The 20589-nt window shown below is 29.7% G+C and overlaps 1 protein-coding gene across 2 annotated transcripts in view; it reads left to right on the forward strand.

Annotated features, from left to right (window-relative positions):
* Positions 1-882: 882 nt before the first annotated feature.
* The window catches only part of LOC107454696 (PX domain-containing protein kinase-like protein), a 38534-nt gene continuing 18827 nt past the window's right edge, over positions 883-20589 (forward strand). For both annotated transcript variants that reach the window (XM_043049633.3, XM_043049632.3), the window contains exons 1-8: positions 883-1223; positions 6504-6689; positions 8588-8684; positions 12766-12843; positions 15194-15267; positions 15361-15435; positions 16207-16311; positions 19079-19217. In XM_043049633.3, the coding sequence (XP_042905567.2) occupies positions 1155-1223; positions 6504-6689; positions 8588-8684; positions 12766-12843; positions 15194-15267; positions 15361-15435; positions 16207-16311; positions 19079-19217 (823 nt within the window). In that variant the 5' untranslated portion in view covers positions 883-1154. The remainder of the gene's footprint in view (positions 1224-6503; positions 6690-8587; positions 8685-12765; positions 12844-15193; positions 15268-15360; positions 15436-16206; positions 16312-19078; positions 19218-20589) is intronic.

Here is a 20589-nt window from a genome sequence, read left to right on the forward strand (position 1 = left end):
ATTACCTAGATTTAAGATTATTTTCACCTTGAGACTAGCTTTATTAAAGGATTTTTTCACGCTTGAAAACCCTAAATCAACCTCGATTTAAGGTTTTTATATAGAAGGTTGTTTTCCAAGGTTTTGGATTAGGGTAATGTGCGTAGAATAGAGCAGATTGTCACAGATCTCGTTTTAAGGTTAGAAGGTTTACACGTAAACCGCATAACCAACCTTTTTAGGTTTACATTAAAAGGTTTTTGCTGAGTTAAAATAAACCTTATTTTGCTATATGGGTCTATATTAATAACAGTAAGTGATTTTTGACTCAGTTAACGCGTGATTTTTTTAAAAAAGCTGTTTCCTTTATTCGAAAAATTTTCGTCAATTTAGAATAAAATGTAACATAAATTTATGTAAAAAAATTTTTAATAATAATTTCTTATTTTTCAATGTTTAATTACAATAATTTTTATGCCAGAACAAACAGTGTGAGTTTAATGAGTTGTTGGAATAAATGTTTAGTTCTGAAACGTGTTTTGCAAGTCTATAATTGTTAAGAAAATGTTAAGAATGATTTTGTTAAAAATACATTCATTTAAAAGATGATTCTTTTCTTCAATTTCACTATAAAAGCGTTCAATTAAGAATCTATTTATATTTACTTCCTTAAAAAACTCAAAACACCTATAAAATATATAGATATAAATAAATAATATTTGTTGTATAGTTTCCATTTTTATATGACACGGGGAAAGAAGAACTGCTTTCTTTTGGAATTCATACAACTCGCACGTCATGAAGCTCATCCCACTCCTGAGTATAAGCGAAAACGTCATTATTTGACGTTTTTGACCACGCCTCCTCAAAAAATTACCCGCAGGGACTCGCAGAAATCTCGCCAAATTTTGGCAACAATTTTGGCGCATGTCAGGATATTGAAATCTCCCGGTTTTGAAGCTTTAATAAATACTTCTCATAAAATTATTCAATATTTTTTTTCTAATTTTTAATTCGAAAAAGAAAGTAAACTTAAATATATAATAATCTCAAATAGAACTTAACTAACTGAGAAGAAATAACTTGAAAGATTGAAACTGGCAACAGAACTTTAAACATGTGACCCAAACAAACAAAATATGGAAGTCCGATATTTTTGATTATGTGAAATAAATATGTTATTAGATGATACCCAAGTTTTAAGCTGCCTAATAGAGGCGGCAGAAAATGTGCAAGGATATACTGTAAGTTTAAATCTATATCGTAATTATACTTTTTATTTTGCTCTTTATTTTGAAGTGATTCATAAATGAAGAGGGAAAAAAGTAGGAGTGCACTTTTTACATTTATACTTATTTTTACATATATCTTTTATTGCTGCTTTAGAAATGAAATGTACTTCTTTTAGTAGATTTCTTAGTAATACTACATTTATTTAACAAAGTAATAAAACTTTTTTGTGATGAAACAGTTGTGTATATATGATCTCCGTTACAATAATAGTCTATTAAGATCTACTAAATTTAATTCCATTGATTTAGTCACAGGGTGCGTAGCGTTTTAAAAAAGTGCTTAAAGGTGCTTATTTTCGTTTTTTAAAAGCCCTTAAAGGTGCTTTTTTATCGGGTGTAATTCGGGTGCTTAATTTTCCCTTTTTCGAAATTAGATTTTTCCTTTACCAAGTTGATTTTCGCTACGAATTATGCAGAAAGACACAGTTCACATTGTTCTAGTCAATGTTTTCACCATTAATTCAATCCCAATCTATTTCGGCGTATTGTCAGTCCGTAGCGTATGAAAACGCCATTTGTTTTACATGATTGAAAACTTCCTGAATTTTGATAATTGTCAAAAACAAGGCCAAATTTTTTTTGTTGATATGATGGTTAAAACAAGATAAAACCGTCAATTGTCGAAAATTTTCCAACCAGGGGTATGATATTTTTTAAAGTGCTTACAAATATTTTTTGAGTGCTTGAAAAGAGCTTAAAAGGTACATATGTTTTGTTGAATAATTTGGGCTATGTACCCTGAATCATCATAACTTTCCTGATTAAATTAAGAGGTACTGTTCTATAAGAAAATTTTTAGAAAACTTATATCGTTTCGATTAATTTTCTTTCTTAAAATTACAAAACAGCATTATAAATTGAGTTCTGTACCTAAAAAAACAAACTTTACTCCATTTTTTTCAAAAATTTATTCTGTTCTAGTATAATTTGCTTCCTGGTAATTAATTTTGTCCATCAAATAAGAGCTTTGTTTTACTTAGGTGGTGATAATGTAAGTAATCATTGTAGGGAACAAATGGTACACTCTTTTAAAGGTGTGTTAAGATTGCTAAAAATATCAGAATTTTTCTTTTAAAAGGATGAAAATAACTTGGCCAGTAGTCCTCTAAAAATGATTGTTTTATAAACGTTAAATGTTTAAATTGTACAGGAATGAGATTTTTCTGCCTTTTGCTGGATTTTTGTCTTTATATGATTTTTAAGTAAAATTTTCTGCCTTTCAGTTTTATCATTATAATTTTTTTTCATTCTTTTCGTATGGTTTTTCGAATTCTGTTATTTTTTCGGAAATCTCCCCATTGAAACGTTTGATTTTTGTCTATACCATCGTGATTTCACACCATTAGATGATAATTTTTTCTGCACCTCTCACATGGGTGCTTTCACATTTTCAAATTTTGATATTTTAAGTATGCAATGTTCGAATATAAAATTTGTGTTATCTCATTTTGATGTGTTTCATTCGTGACGATTCCATTGTAATTTAACATTGCTTGATGATAGTTTTTTCTGCAGTTATTAATAATTATTTCACCGCCTTTCAAACGGCTTTTCAAATTTCTGCAATTTTAATAGGATGTTATTACAACGTTCAAATTTCAGTTATCACTTTTTGACACATGTTGTGCTTAAAAAATGCAGCTTAATTTTGCATAATTGGATGATGGATTTTTTTCAGCTGTAATTTTCTTAAGCACTTAGCGCAGTTTAAAAAAAAAATTTTTTTTAAAGTTCTGATATTTCTCAGTACATTATTACTACACATGCCAGTGCTTTCATCAGAGTAAAAAAAATGGGTGAGAATTTCTCACCCTTTCTCAAAAACAGGGTGAGATTTCAGAAAGTTAAGTGAGATTTCTAAAAACTAAAAAAACACTAATAGACTTGAAAAAAAAAATCATTTTTTTTATTATAATACATTTTTAACGTCTTCTATTTTTTAAAGCATTGAATATTTTTGCTGCATCATCATAGAAGATTTTGCCTTTACTAGGTATTTATCCATATTACATTAGTGCACAAAAAATTTGAACGTCTTACATGAAAAAAACTTACCTACGGTAAACACGTAGTTGCAGAGAAATGTGTTCCGAAAGGGGTTCGGAGGGGTTGTGTTCTGTTGTTCGAAAAGGTTCTGAACAATACTGATAAATAGGGAAGCTAGATAACGGAGCAAATGTTGAAACGAATGAAAGATCCAGGAAGAAAAGTGAAACGGATTTTATTTTAAATGGCGTAAATCGAAGCTTTTTCCAAAATGCGAGAAATTCGCGAATTTTGAAATTGATTTATAGAATGCGCGAATTTCTCGCGGTTATAATTTTTTAATGCGAGAAAAGAAAAAAATATGCGAGATTCTCGCGCTGTAGTGAAAACACTGCATGCATTTCGAATTTGGGTTATCCCTTTTTGACGTGTTCAATTTGCAATTATTATGTTTTTTTTCTTCTTCCCCTTGCCATTTCCTCTTATTTTTTCTTACGCTGATATTTTTTACGTGATGTTATTACAACAAGCATGTTTTATTTATTTTTTGTTTTAAATTTAAGAGTCACACTTTGATAGTTTCGCTCAATTTTGCAACAATTCTATCTTCAAGAGCCGCGATGGCTCAGGGGACAGAGCTTTCACCTTCCAATGAGGTGAACTGAGGTTCAATCCCGACGATGGTTGGTCGATATGAATTCCGGCTTGCAACGACCACAGTGCTGACGTGAAATATCCTCAGTGGTAGATGGATCATTGGTTAGAGTCCCCTTTCAGTCAGGCTAACCGTTAGAGGTTTTGGTGGTCTTCCTCTCCATGTAACGCTAATGCAGGTTATCTCCATCAAAAAAGTCCTCTGCGAAGGCAAATTTCTCCCAATACTTGATCCAGGAGTTCCCTTGTCTTCTGTATTGGGTTCAAAATTACAAGTCTTCGGAGTTGAACATTAGTAGTGGTAAGCCCAAAAATTGGGTCGGCTGTTCAACGACCGTTATAAAATATAAAATAAAATTCTATCCTCAGGGTTGCCACTCCACAGAGAGAACGGGGAAAGCCTGTAAGATACAGGGAATTTAAAAATCACCTGAAATAACAGGTAAAAGTGCAGGGAATGTTTCTTTTTCTTTACAAACTGGGGAAATACAGAGAATTTTGTTTCTTATTTTTTGTCTTTTAAAAATGGTAACCACTCAAAGTGTTATCTATGGTATATTTAAGGATGATATTTCACTTATACTGCATTTTTTTTATTTACTATTGCATTATTTAAGTATGTTCAGCTGTTCCTTTTTTCCTGTATGTTTTTCCCTCATTTAAAATTAGTATAGTTAGTCTAATATAGCTGACACAAGAGTACAGTAATTTAGTTTCCTGTTCATATATTGTGTCTAATATGTACAGGGAATTTTTTTTTTCAAATTTGAGTGGCAACCCTGATTGTGTGTCTATATCATTTATGGATAATTTTAACCTACAGCTGTTTGTTCTTTCGTGACTATTTCCAAGAAGTCTCATAGTAAAGGAGCACAGCTGAAATAAAAATTTTGCCTTTTACTTTTTTTTACTTGCATAGTTTTAATAATATCTAAGACATTTGAAGATGAAGGTCCATATCAAATGCAGATGGCAAACCTATGCTCACTAAGTTGTAATCTAAAAGATCTTACTGATTATTACAAAAGATCTTTTTAGAGAACTTGCATTAACCATTTAAAAACTTTTATCTCTTTTTCTTTACTTTATTTTCAGAACCATGACATTTTCAAATCTACAAACTGTTAGTGCCAGGCATAAAATGTCTAAAAAATACTAGTAGAATTAATATTTTTTCTTGTCATTATATTACATTCATGAAAAAAATGAGCAATTTTTAGAATGTTATATAAAGAACTTTTTAACGACTGAAAACAAAAGAATGCACAAACTTAGAAAAATAGAAGCTTGTTAATTGCACTATCATTAATTATAAATCAAAATAAGTTATCAGCATTTCCTGACACATTGGTTTTGTAAAGGAAAAGGTGAGTAAGTTTTATTCTAAATGGAAGAATCATGCTTGATTTAAAAGTATCTTGGAACGTTTCACTGAGGCACAGTAATCAAAGCGAAACAAATAACATTTTATTTTATAACTGTCATTGAACAGCTGACCCAATTTTTGGAGTTTACAATTACTAATGACCAACTTCGTCGTCTTGTAATTTTGAACCTAATCCAGAAGACAAGGGAACTCCTGAATCAAATATTAGGAGTAATTTGCTTTTGTGGAGGACTTTTTGATGGAACTAACCCACATTTGCATTACATGGTGAGAAAAACCATGAAAACCTCCCACAGTTAGCAAAGGAACTCTAGCCCTTGATCTGTCTATCATTGATGATATTTTGCATCAGCACTGTTGTCGGTGCAAGCCGGATGTGAAATTTATATTGACCATCCAACGCTGGGGTTCCTACCCAGTTTACCTCATTGAATGGCGAGCGCTCTATTCCTTGAGCCATCACGGCTCCAGGTTACAATTTAACATGGTATGTAGCATTTTTAAAAAGTGCTTATTTTCGATTTTCGTTTCTTAAAGGCCCTTAAGGGTGCTTTCTTCATTAGGTGTTTTTAAAAAGTTTCCCTTTTCGATAAATTTCGAAAATGAGATTTTTTTTCTTTACCATGTCGATTTTCGTATTATGCAAAAGTGTGTTTTTCACATTGTTCTATTCAACGTTTTGACAATTCATTCAACCACAATCCATTTCGGCGCACTGTAGGTCCATAGCGTATGAAAGCACCAATCATTTTACATGTTTGATAAAATACTTGCGAGTCCGCATGTGCGTCTACTGAGCTAAGTTCGGTGAGATTCTTGCACTCTCATGTGCAACTCTGCTGTATTTTGCAATATATTCTCCATTTCAGGCTTCATTTTTTGCACTCTGATATCGAACCGAGAAATCTCTCGATATTTTTGTAGAGGCTAATATAATCAAAAAAAGAGTTTTTTGTCAGAAGCTAGTTATTTTATCATGATCATGTAAAGTCTTTGAAAATAATTTTGCATTTTGTTAATGTATATATAGTGCTTAAAAGGTGCTTATTTTTTGTTGAAAGATTTGACTACGCACCCTGTTTAAGTAAATATGTAATATAGCAAATATGATTTATTAAATAATTTAATTTTAAATGATAAAACTTGCCAATGATGAGTTGAAAATCTGTGTCAAAGTATAATTTAGTTGCATTAATTTCTTCTAGGTATACATGATGAAAGTGCAGAGGGGTCAATCAGAAGCATCATGGCAAGTCTCAAGACGTTATAGTGACTTTGATACTTTGAACAATTTGTTATTATGCTCTGGTTTGGACATCCCCCTGCCCCCAAAGAAGCTTTTTGGAAAACTGGAAAGAGAGTTTGTTGCAGAGAGGCAGCAGGCTTTACAAGTATTGTCTTCATTTTATTAACTGTTTCTGATTAATCAATCTATATTTTTCTCTCATAAATTAAGCCTTAAAAAAAAAAAAAAAAAAAAAACTAGGGAAAAATACTTCGTAAAAAGGCACAAAAATGTACTTTCTCTGAATAGAGATATTTTTTTGTTGTTGATGAGTTTGGATTTCTGACCCACAAAATATAGGGGGTAGTCGAAATCTGGAAAGTAGGGTCCCCATAGTTTGGTCAGGAAAGCGATCCAAAGTTTGAACCCCTTAATGTTAATTTTATGTTTTGAGTATTTCACCATCTCCAAAACTTTTTAAGTGATTTGAAACGCTTTTGCGCACAATTATGAAATTCATTTATACAAGGATAATTCCATGCAAAATATAACATTTAGTAAATATTTATTATTTTATAATGGCCAAAAATCATTTCAATTGTAAGGCATAAAATTTGAGTGAAATCAGTTCCAAGAAATCGAATTTCAAAAATAAGTCTTCTTTAAAATTCGATTTCTCAGGAGCCGATTTTGTTCAAAATTTTTATTTTTTTGTGTTAAATTGCATTTTTTAAAATGATTTAGGAAATTTTATTCTTTACAATTCAAATTATTTTTGACCATTATTAAATAAAATAATAAATAGAGACCAAGTGTTGTATTTTGCATGGAATTATCTTTGGATAAACAAATTTTATAGTTGTGGGGAAAAATTTTACAATTTGTTTAAAAAGTTCTCGAAATATGATGAATTACAAAAATATTAAAATTAACATTTAAGGGGCCAAAATATGGACCGCTCTCCTATGGGGACCATATTTCTCATATTGTGACAACCCCTTTACTTTGGGGGTAAGAAATCCGAATCCGTCGAAAAAAAGAGTATGTTTATTCTGAGAAAGTATGATTTTGTGTCTGATTTCATAACTTAAAATATCGTCTGCATTAATTAATAACACCAGTTGTCCAGTTGAAAAGATCAAAAGATGCCGCTGTCTGATTTATTTCACAAAAGCAGTATCATTTTCTCTCCTTTCTTTGCAAAGATAAAGCAAGGTGACAGGACAGATATTGATTCTTTAGTAGTGAAATAGCTTAACAATATTTTTAGTAAAGGATTAGGCAGAAAATTGACATGCTTTGAAAATGGTGAAAAGTTGCATTTTTTTCTTGTAATTTAAAACAAAAATATTTATTTATTTGTTTCAAATTTAGAAAAAGTAGTGTCCAGTTTGAAGAGATAGAAAAGAACGTTTCAGGGCAAAGATGACTGTCTGCGTTCGGATGCGGGAGTTTCCGCTTTGCGGAGAGTGTGCATAATGGTCAATTCATAGAAGATTCACAGGGAATTAAAAATATGTCCGTATCGAGAGGCGTCCGTTTTGCAGGAGTGTCCATAACAGGAGGTCTCACTATATGTATATATATATTCATATATATGTATATATATATTCATATATATATATATATATATAAGTTCAAAATGTAGAGAAAACATGGAAAAAAATTACAGAACAATGAAAGGGGGGGGAATTAATAAAAATCCGGAAAATGAAAGATACAATCTTTTCATCAGCTCACACGATTATATCTGCAAAAAGGAGTGCTTTCTAATATTGTATCAATATAGCCAAAGCAAAGTATATCAATGCAATAGTGTGAGAAGCACTAAAAAAAATTTTACAAAAAAATTACAACAAATGAAATAGAACACAATAAGTGAAAATATAACGTAAAAACAGATAATGAAATATAAAGAAAAAACAGACATATAGATTTCATTTCATGTTTCATTCTCTTTTTTATTATATTCTGTTTTTGTTTTTTTATATATAAACATATATATCATAAGAAAGCTCTTTTAGTCACCAAAGTTTTTTTTCAATAATGTTTTATCTTTTGAAGGTATATATAAATTTCTTGTTGTCTCATCCATTGCTTTCATCATCTATCCATGTAAAAAGATTCCTTGATCCGGCAAACTATTCCTTTAATTTTGTAGGTAAGTTTAAAACAAAAATTCCAATTGTTACAAGTTAGCAGATGTTATAAGTAAGCTTGAACTTAAAATTTAATTTTTCTCATTTCCTCAAATTCTTTTAATACTTTCTTTTTGGTTTTATAATTGGAGTGTGTATTATAACTAACTCAGATCACTTTTTTGCTTTTAAACCTCAGTTTTCTTGTTACTCTGTAATTAATTCTACACTGTACAAAAAACACTGTTTCCTTTTTTCATGTTTTATTTTATTAAATGCATAATTTTTATAAGAATTTTTTTTTTTTAATGCACGGAAAAAAAGGTTTTTCTTCATTTCTTCCCCCCCCCACCCTTCCATAAAAATTTTTTTCAAAAAAAGGATTCAACTTACCAAAAAAAAAAAAAGAATTAATATATAGCTCGCTCACCAGGAGTTGGTACTGGACTCCACCTCCTCGGACGAAGAGTTCATTTCAGCGAGATAGTAAGAGGAGAAACGTCTCCGCGTTTGAAATTCTGACAACCCTTAATACTCGCCAAATGCAAACAATGAATTTTTTTCCAGTCACTTACTTTGCTTTGCAATCTGCTATTATACCTTTCATTACTCTAGCTCAGTGGTTACCAACTGGCAGACCGCGAAGCCTTTTTTGTGGTCTGCGAACTATAATATATTAGTTGTCTTTTTTTTAGGACAATCTTCTTAAAAAATCTATATGGGTTTAAAATACTTTTCTTTCTTTAAAAAAAAAAAACCTAATTTCTTCGTATCTGTGAAATTTGACATACCAACAGTGCAAAAAAAAATTTTTTTCTCAAGTTTTGCATCAAAGAAAAAATTTATTCAAACACAAAAATAATCGTGTATGTTGCTCTTTTTTATTTCGTTTTTTCTTTCTTTTTTTGTATTTTGTGATTATAATTTAACATGTATGTATCAGAAATTTTCTCAAGGAAACTCTCCGATTTAACTTTTTGAAAACACTCATTTTGGACGAAATTATTTACGTTTGTAAATTTTGTAGCCAGAATTTTTTAATATACAATGAAGTATTTTTAAAAATCTACTTCTTATTTTGATTTGTAATTCAATACTTTTGTGTTGTACAACTTGATAAAAATCTGACAGTAATATTTAATGTTCCTTCAAACATAAAAGAGTCCTATATAAAATTTTAGAAAAGTTGCAGCCGGCCATTTGACTGGTGTTTTTAATTGCGGCCCTTGGCCTCATGTAAGTTGGAAACCCCAGCTCTAGCTAATTATATGTATTGCAGCAAAATGTCTCAAAAGGAAGAAATATCATCAAATAAATGAAGTATTTAATGTTAAAAATATGCCCATAGAGATTGCGAAATAAATATTTTTTGTCATACGATCACAAAATAGCAACCTTGTTTAGAATATTTCACATCCATCTCCCAAAAATAGCAAAATAGTATTGTCAGGTACCACGTTATAGAGGTGGAGCCAAGTGCCAACTCCTGGTGGACGAACTATAGAGATGTTCTCGTCACCCAGTTTTTGGATGAAAATGATAGGTTAGGATTGAGTTGCATAGCTGCCAACTGTACTAAATTTACAACTAGACTAATGGATTTTGTCAGTTTCTCCTGGTCTACTGGTTTAATAAAAACTTGCCTGATTTTGTATATTTCAGATAATTTCCTAAAATTAAGCAAGTTACATAAAAAATTTTTTAATTAAAATAGAATTTTTTCATAATTTATTGTTTTTTTTTTTAAATATTTAAATAAATATTACTAATACATTATGAAGCAAGCTTCAATAATAGTATTCAGTTTAAGGCTTTTTTTTCTGAAATTTTCAGTTTAATGTTTGTTTAGAATAGCACAACCTTTTTGGGTGAAGGGCCACTTGCAGAGAAGGAAGATTAACGAAGAGCCGCACGCATATTTAGTCATGTTAGCAGCAAATATAATTTTTATGTAAACATTAGTGTTCTAAACACAAAATATTTATATCAGTAAACTTGATAGAATATTTGCAGAAAATTAAATACTTTTAATTATTTAAATCTAAAAAAACTTATACATTTTTATAAAATTTTTCACACAATAATTAATTTATTAAATATATATATATACACATGCAATCACATACATGAATATTGGAAGAGGGACATTAATTCTAGCCAAAAAGAAGCTTGCAGAATGAAACTGTAAAAAATATACCCATTTTATAGATGTAATATAAATTTGAATTAAATATTTTAATTAAAGAAAATTTACAATGTTTAAACAAAAACCAAATTAAAGATTTTTTTTGCATTCAGAAGCTCTCACGGGCCATACGTCAACAGCCGGCGGGCTGCATGTGGCCCGTGGGCCTAAGGTTGTGCACCCCTAGTCTAGAACTTCCTTTTTAAATTAATTTAAAAAAATCTTTTTATCTATCAATAATAAATTACTTGTTTTTTACTGTTCACAAATTATGAGTTAACATAATAAAAAACATTTCAAATCTATCAGAAATGGAAAGTATTACTGACCATTTATTTCACTTATAAAGTTGTTGTATTTGATGACGATAAAAATCACTAAATTTCCCTATATATAAAATATTTAGTAACTGTTATCGAGAAATTCATAGTATTTCGTAAAGTCGACTGGATTTTTTCCTTTCTATGTTGGCCGCTATGGAGTTGATTTTGATTTTATAGGCCTCAACCATTTGAATAATTGCACTAATAGTTCAACTCTCTGCAAACATAATTATCTTTCCATGTTTAATTTAAAAGTGCAAAAGACTTAGATCTATTGACATGCAAAAATTTTATTTTCTACAGAAAACTTTATTTAGATTTTGTTGATATTGAATGCATTTTGTGTTAATTTAACTCACGTTTCAGACAAATTATGTATTCAAATAATTTTTATGTATGCCTTACTTTTTTCCATTACAAAATAGTTTTAAAGTAAATAAATATTTAATTTGAATAAATAAATTATTAATGTAACTCTCTTATAAAAAAATAATGTTAAATTTATTACTTTTTTATTAATATTGTTATCTTTTTGAAAAAGTAATTCGTTGAAGCTTATAAATATAAAAATTATTGTTTTTATTTAAAGAATGATATTATTTAACTGTGTGAAAGTCATAGAGAAAATACTAAAAAAAGTCTAATTGTTCAACCTGATATTGCAAACAAGCTTTAAACCTAAGCTTACTGTAAAAAAAAATTAGTGTTTCTTTAAAAAAATATAGATAAGTATTAGATAAAACAAGGTAAGTAACTAGTATGTCAATAACTAGTTTTATATCTCTAAAAAACTTTGTGCTCGGACACTGAACATCTTTCATTTTATTTAAGTATATATATATATATACTATATATATATATGTATACATTTATATATATATATATACATTGTGCGTAGTGCTTTTAAAAGGTGCTTATTTTTGATTTTCGCTTTTAAAAGCCCTTAAATTTGCCTTTTTTTATTGGGTGTTTTTAAAAAGTACTTAATTTTCCCTTTTCGAAAATTGGAATTTGTTTTTTTTTAACCATGCTGATTTTCGCCATGTGTTGCGCAAAAGCGTGCTTTTCAGATTTTTTAGCGTTTTCACAATTCATTCAATCGCAATTTATTTTGGTGTACCGTCGGTCCATACTGTATGAAAGCGCCAATCATTTTACATGTTTGATGAAATACTTGCACTGAGCTGGGCTCGGTGACATTATTGTAACTCTGCTGCATTTTGCAAGGTACTTAATTTCATGCTTCATTTTAGCCCCCTCTAATATTAAACCAAAAAGTCTCTTAATCATTTTATAATGGCTAATAAAGTCAAGAAAAGAGTTTTTGACAGAAACTAGTTTTTTTCATCGTGATAATGTAGTGTTTGAAAATTATTTTGCATTTTGTTAAAGTATATAGTGCTTAAAAAGTACCTAAAAGGTGCTTATTTTTTGTTGAAGGATTTGGTTACACACCTTGATATATATATATATATATATATATATATATATATATATATATATATATATATATATATATATATATATATATATATATATATATATATATATATATATATATTATATTGTTGTATATATTGTTAATTTTTGTTTCAGAGACATCATTACAGCATGTGTCCATGGTTTTTCGATCTGAACCACAATGGGAAATAGCTGAACCTTTACTTGATTTTGGTATTTTTTTAAAATTATATTTCTATTTTATTGTTTATTTTCTCTAAACAAGATTCATATAATTAAGTAGGAAAGGAAATGGAATATTTTAAACTTTTAAATAAAAAAAAATTTTTTTTACACTGATAGTGTGATGCATCATTGGATAATTAATTTAAATTAAAGTTTTAAAACTAAGGACTCACTTCGTAAGTTAAATTTAGGCGAAAATTCAGTAAGGTGTAGTAGTAATGTCATATAAATCTAAAAACTCCTCGGGTAAAATGTTCAGAAATCTAAAGTTTGTAAGGTTTGAGATCTTAGAAGAGTTAAATTATTGCTCTCTGTTTTGTAAGATATTACCTATACAAATATCTTTTATTTAATTCAATTTGTTGTCGGTATATATCTATTCACTCATTGTCAGCTGAAAATTTTCAGAAGGACAATAATAGTAATAATATATTTTTCCTCTTCAAATTTAGATGTTGAAGTCATTCTCATTATATGAATACCTAAATCACTAAAATTGAATCAGTAAATAGTTAAGTGTGTAACTAGTACAGCTTTAATAAACTGAATAACAATATAAATTACAAACTAACTGAATCACTAGCAAAGTAACTGAAGCATTAAATCACTTACAGAATAATTTATGTCTGTCGTGTTCCACCGGACCTGCACTTTCTTAAAAAAGTTTTGTAACTTTTTTTATTCCATTATCATCATAGTTGGCCAGATAGCCCAATGTGGGCCAATGCCTTCCTCTGAAGATATCTCCATAATGACTTCTGATTTGTCTTTGATCTCCAACTGCAAGATAAAATTGTATTGATGCACAATTGCAAGAAAATCAGACTCCACCAAATCAGCCCATCTCAACCGCGGCCTTCCCGGCTTTCTTGCTCCAGTGGATCTGAAAAGCAGCATCTTTTTTTTGTATTGTCATCACCCATTCAAATCACGTGGGCCATCCAATTCATTCTATTTATTTTTATGTATTTATTAATATCAGGTTGTTTATAAATCTTGTACAGTTCAAAGTTAAATCTCTTCGGTTATTGTTTTCATTTACACCACCAAGTATACTTTTTTTTTTCCTTTCCTCCAAGCCCTGAGCATGGACCTAGGTTATACAAAACCCTTAACCATGAAGCCCAGGACTTGGACAGCACCAAGTACACTTCGCAAAATCTTTCTTTCAAATATTACGATATAATTTTCCTCCAGTTTTGCCATTGTCCAAGCTTCAGAAGCGTATGTCGAGACTGACCTTACAAGAGTTTTGTAAATTAAGAACTTTGTTTTTTTAGAAAGAAATCTAGATTTAATAAATCTTCTCAGTCCTATTTGGCAGGTAGAGTTGGTTGTTTATTTCAGGAGACATTCTGTTATCAATAGTAATAATTGATCCTAAGTAATTAAAACACCTTACTGTTTCAAATCTATTTCCAGATAGGGGTTTCGGTCTTGAAAATTACATGTATTTTGTTTTCTCTACATTTAGTCCAAGTGACCTTAAATTCAGATTTTTCAACCCTTTGCTTTTGACGCTTAGCTTGCTATCTGCTAATCAATGGCGCTTAGCTTCATGGTGCGTAGCGTTTTTAAAAAGTGCTTATTTTTGATTTTTGTTATTTAAAAGCCCTTAAAGGTGCATTTTTCTTGGGATGTTTTTAAAAAGTGCTTAATTTTCCCCTTTCAAAAATGAGATTTTTTTTTTACCACGTCGATTTTCGCCACGTATTTTGCAAAAGCATATTTTTCACATTGTTCTATTCAACGTTTTCACAATTCATTTCCGCTTACACTAGGTCCATAGCGCATGAAAGCGCGAATAATTTCACATGTTTGATGAAATACTTGCGAGTCCGTATGTCTGTCTACTGAGCTGGGTTCAGTGAGATTATTGCCTTCTCATGTGCAACTCTGCTGCATTTTGCAAGATATTCTCAATTTCAGGCTTCATTTTCCACTCTCTGTTATTGAACCAAAAAAATTTCTCGATCATTTTATGAGGGCTAATATAATCAAGAAAAGAGTTCTTTGTCAGAACCTAGTTATTTTAATATGTTCATCTAAAGTCTTTGGAAATTATTTGGCATTTTGTTAATGTATATAGTGCTTAAAATATTTTTGAGCGCTTAAAAAGTACTTAAAGGGTGCTTATTTTTTGTTGAATGATTTGGCTACGCACTCTGTATCTGCTAATCGATGAAGTTTGTCATTCTGGTGCACTTGCTGTACCATACGTAAATGTACAATTAGTAGAGTTATGATTAATTAAAAATTGTAATCTGTAAATAATCTGACTGATTGCATGATATTTGTTATCTACACTAAACTTTTAAAATGTTGTTGATGTTTTCAGGTTGGAGGATACGAAAACAGTATTTTAGTATAAAATCGAAGAATGAATCTAAAAAGAGATTTGTTCTCTCATGGGTACTGTTAATTTTTTTTTCTTGTGGTTTTTATTTTGAAATAATTTCTGTGTAAGAAGAAAATAAATAAATAAATTATTCATATTATGTTTAGACGGCTTTGGGACCAGACCAGTATCTCAATGAAAAAGATTTATCTTCAGCTGTCAAACTTTTAGGCTCCATAAAGGTTTGTAAATATCTACTTTACGTTTTTCTGCCCATAAATAGAAAAAAAATGTGTGTATATACAGTCGGACTTCTATTTAACAAACCTTCATTTTGCGAATTTCTCTATTTTGCGATTTTTTTTTTAAGAACCTGGAACGTTTTTAGAAAATTTCAAAGAAGAAATTGTAAAATAACTTCCGAATAGCGAAGTGAATTTTCTATTTAACGAACTTTTCTTTGAGATGCATTTTCCCTGTTTCTCTAAATGTTTCTGAACATTTCAAACTTGTTAATGCATTTTATGGGGGAAATGACCTTGAACTGATTTTCGAAGCCACTTAATTTTTAGAGAAAGCAGTAAAACCCATTTCCCTTTTTGTTTGCATTTCAAACTAAAAACTGTGACTAAATTTACGGCATGTGGTAATGTATGTTTGAAATTACTTTTATAATAAATGCAGCTATAATTTTATACATAAATTTAGCTTCTTTTAGTTGAAAATGTTTTGTAGCCGATTTCTTTTATTGTTAAGATTTATGAAATAAATAGTAGATACTAGTTTACAAGATAAAGATGTATCAATTGCTATTTTAATTATGTCTAGTGTTTACGAATTTAAAACTTGTTTTGTGTTGTTTAAGTATTTCAAAAGTTATTTTCTATTTATTGAATTTTCCATATTACAAACTTATTTTTGGGATTTAGCGACTTTGTAAAATAGAGGTCCGACTATATTTTTAAAGCTAATCTGTTTAATTTCACTTTTGTTCATTATTGTTGTTTGTTTAGCATCCTTTCATCCTCCCTGTATCAATGTGCTGTGTCAGTTCGAATGGGGCTCTAGTCATATATGATTTTCTGGAAAATGGAAGTATTCGAGATTATTTGTGCAAGGTATTTTATTTATTAGAATTTTATTATTGTTACTCTGTGGATAGTTCTGACTTTTGTTTAAAAATTTGAACAAAATTTTTTTTCATTAGAAACAATTTAAAAAAACAACAACAGAAAAACAGCTTTTTGCACATATTTTAACTATTGTATATCAGTGATATGATTGTTAAACAATATTTATGGTACATTTCTACAAGTTTCTATTTTATAAGGTTGCTCTTCAGTTTCACTTATTACATTGCCAACCATTGTTTCCAAATTCCTTATGTATTGGGAATGCAAATTAGTTCGGTCCGTTTTCAAACGAAGACTCTGGCTGTTATGAATGTTTCATAGTGACAGCTGGTTTTGGTGGTTTCAGAGAGGTTAGACATCTGTCAGTAATATTCAGTTTATATCGCTTTGAGTTTCATGCAAAAGCCCTGTTTTTTACTTTGTTGAATAGGTCAAATTTTGTGGTAACTAAGCAGCATTTGCGGGAGGTTTTATGTTTCTGCTTTAATTGCAAGAAAAGTGCAGCTAAAGCGCATGGAATGCTTGTAGAAGTTTATGGTGACAATGCTCCAACTGATAAATCGTAGGGAATGGTTTCAACATTTCAAAAATGGTGAATGGTGAAAGAAGAATATTGAATGGTGTTGTATACTATGAGCTGCTACAACCTGGTGATTCCATTACGGGCGATTAGTATAGGCTACAATTGATTCGTTTGAGCTGTGCATTAAGTGAAAAACGGCCGGAATATGAGCAAAGACATAACAAAGTTATTCTTCTGCATGATAACCGTCGGCCTCATGTTGCAAAAGTCGTAAAAAATAATTTCCAAACACTCGAGTGGGATAATTTACCTCACCTGCCGTATTCACTGGACATTGCTTCTGATTACTGGCTGTTCTGACCGATGCAGCACGATTTGGCAGGTCATTGGTTTAGTTCTTTCGCAGAAATCGAAAATTGGCCCCTAACTTGGATCGCCTCAAAAGACAAGAAATTTTTTCGAGATGGAATTTGAAAATTGCCTGAGAGGTGGGAAAAAGTAGTAGCCAGCGATAGACAATACTTTGATTAATCTGTTCATTCATTTCGTTCAAAAATAAATTCATTTTTTACCACAAAAGAGCGGACCGAACTAATTTGTACTCCCAATAGCTTAATAAATTACTGCCCCGCTGTGGACTAATCGTAAAGACATGGTTCCCAGTAGATCACCAAAGCCAAGCAAAACTGGCTGCGGTCTGTATGCAGGTGGGTGACCACTCTGATCAGTCTGTGTATGGGCTGATTGTGCCCTCTATTTGTCCTCGTTAAACTGTTCTACTGTAGAGTGCTTGACTTCGCGCGCAGGTCATCGGGCTGCTAAAGCAGGGATCAGATCAACTCTGCAGTGGATCAGAATTGAGATGGCATGTCTTCGGATCATCCTCAGGGATGTTTCCCAGACCATCGCCAATAGCCCATTGTGCAGCTCTAATGCAACGTCAATAAAGTACCTACCTACTTACCTAATAAATTGCTGGTATATAAATGTTAAGCTGGTTAGATCATTCGCCAAGCCCGATTTTGAGCAATCAGAATTTGCAAATCGTCAACCTGATATGTTCTTAATCAGCAAACCATTGCAATTTACCTAAATATTTTGAAAAACATCATAACTGCTAAAATTTCCATTGTAAAATATGAGCTAGAAATGTCCGAATGAAAAAATGATAGAAATGAACAGATAAAATATATGAGCTAGAAATGTCATTACTGGCATCACTAATAATTTTTTTTCTTCTAAAACCTGGTTTTGTATATTATTGGAAATATTATTCTAGTTGTTTGTTCAATTAATACTTGTTAAATAAAATTACTAAAACTAAAAATGTCATTACTGGCATCACATTTTCTCTCTTGAATCTGATTTTGTATATTATTTGAAATACTATTATAATTTATTGTTCAATTAATACTGGTTAAATTCATATTACTAGAATACAAATTGCTAGAACTAGAAATGTCATTACTGGCATCACCAATATTTTTCTTCTTTTTAAAATCTGATTTTGTATATTATTTGAAATACTATTATTATAATTTATAGTTCAATTAATACTTGTTAAATTCATGTTACTAGAATACAAATTGCTAGAACTAGAAATGTCATTGCTGGCATCACTAATATTTTTCTTCTTTCTGAAATCTGATTTTGTATATTATTTGAAATACTATTATCATACTTGCCAAGTCTCCTGTTTTTTAACAAATACTCCTATATTTTACAACTATCTCCTGTTTGCCTGTATATTCTCAAATTTTTCTGTAATTGTAGAAGAAATTAAAAAAAAAAAAAATTCATGATAAAATATCTGCATAATGCAGATATTTTACTTGCTACTTTTCTTATTCCTGACCAGATAGTGCTATAGCCAGCATTGTAGTATGTTGAATCTTTATAGTTTAAGTAATTATAAATAATGGTTTTTAAAAAAATCATCTTTAGATTAGGATTGATGTACATGTTTTTTACTTCGCTAAATGTAAGTGCTTATATTATTTCCAATTTTGAATTTCTCTTTTTGACTTACATGATTATGTATGATTATCAAAACTTTACCCATTTAAATGTCGCTAGTAAAATCTCCGTTATTTTATTTCTCCAATGTTGGCAGGTATGAATTATTGTAATTTTCTGTTCAATTAATACTTGTTAAATACAAATGCATGTTTAATGATCTGATGCTCAATATTTTTATATGTATCAATCTTTTGTTTGTATTTCTTACAGACTAAACCTCGTACACCATTTTTAAAAAAGTATGGAAATCCCAAATCTTTCAATGCATTTGAATTATCGAAAATCAAGACTTATGGTGGCCAAATTTTAACAGCCTTAAAATTTCTGCATGATCGGGGATTTTATCATGGTAATTAATTTGATTTAACGATTTGATTGAAAGTTAACTAATTCTAGTCATCAATAAATAAAGTATAAAGTCATAGAGTGTATCCATGAAATGGATACACTCTAAATTGAAAAAAAAAGTACTACATTTTTGCTTTGTTTGCATTTTGAAAAAAAAAAAAAAAACAGTTCTGAAAAAACCCTATTAGTTGTATTTCATTCATTCTAAGTTTGCATTGTGAAAAATGCAGAAGAATTATAAAATGATTAAAATATCATTTCAAAATTGTCGTAATTTTAATACTTCAAATACCAATTTAATTTTTGCTAAAAGAAACTCATTAATGCAGCAATATTTTCACAATAAATTTTTAAGATTGCAAAAATCATTAAAATTTTTTATAATTGCAAAAATCATTAAAATTTTTTATAATTTATTATTATAATTACAGGGTGCATAGCATTTTTTAAAAGGTTCTTATTTTTTATTTTTGTTTTGTAAAAGGCCTTAAAGGTACTTTTTTCAATGGGTATTTTTAAAAAGTGCTTAATTTTCCCTTTTTCAAAATGAGATTTTTCCTTTAATGTGTTGATTTTCTCTTCGAATTATGCAAAAAGACACAGTTCATATTGTTCTATTCAAAATTTTCCATATTAAGTCAATCCCAATCTATTTCAGCTTATTGTCAGTCCGTAGCGTATGAAAATGCCATTCGTTTTACATGATTCAAAATTTCATGATTTTTAACAATTGTCAAAAACAATGCCAAAGGCTTTGTTTTTTTGACATGACGGTTGAAACAAGATAAAACCGTTAATTGTCAAAAACTTTTCAACCCTGCCTAATTATGATTTTTTTTAAAGTGCTTAAAAATATTTATTGAGTGCTTGAAAAAAACTTAAAAGGTGCTTATTTTTTGTTGAATAATTTGGTTGTGCACCTTGAATTATGTTATAATGTTTTGTAACTTTTAAAATTAGCAATTTAAAAAAAAAATTTTTTTTGTTGAAAGAATATCAGTTGGTTTGAATCATGATTTAAACCCAGAATTAATTCAAGTTGATTTAAACCTGTTTTTGTAAGTAAAACAGCATTTATTATGTATGTAGAAGAAGTTGGAGGATTTTCTTTTTCTGCATTTTGTTCCAAGTTATTGGAAAAACTTTGCTTCATTTAAGATACCTAAGAGATTTCAATGTAGCTAATTTTATTGTTAAACATTAGTTATCAAATTTCTTCAATGTTTTCTTTGTTTATAAATATTTTATTCAGCCTATTTTTGAAAATCATAGTTTAATTACAAAACTAAGTTAAATAATATACCTGTTTAACATAAGCATATCTCTCTCAAGGAAATGTGTCTGTGGAATTTGAAAATTGCATATTAGGAATT

The sequence above is a fragment of the Parasteatoda tepidariorum genome, chromosome 9 (assembly GCF_982258835.1).
Source record: "Parasteatoda tepidariorum strain Cologne lab strain chromosome 9, Ptep-v5.0, whole genome shotgun sequence".
In the NCBI taxonomy this organism is placed as follows: Eukaryota; Metazoa; Arthropoda; class Arachnida; order Araneae; family Theridiidae; genus Parasteatoda; species Parasteatoda tepidariorum.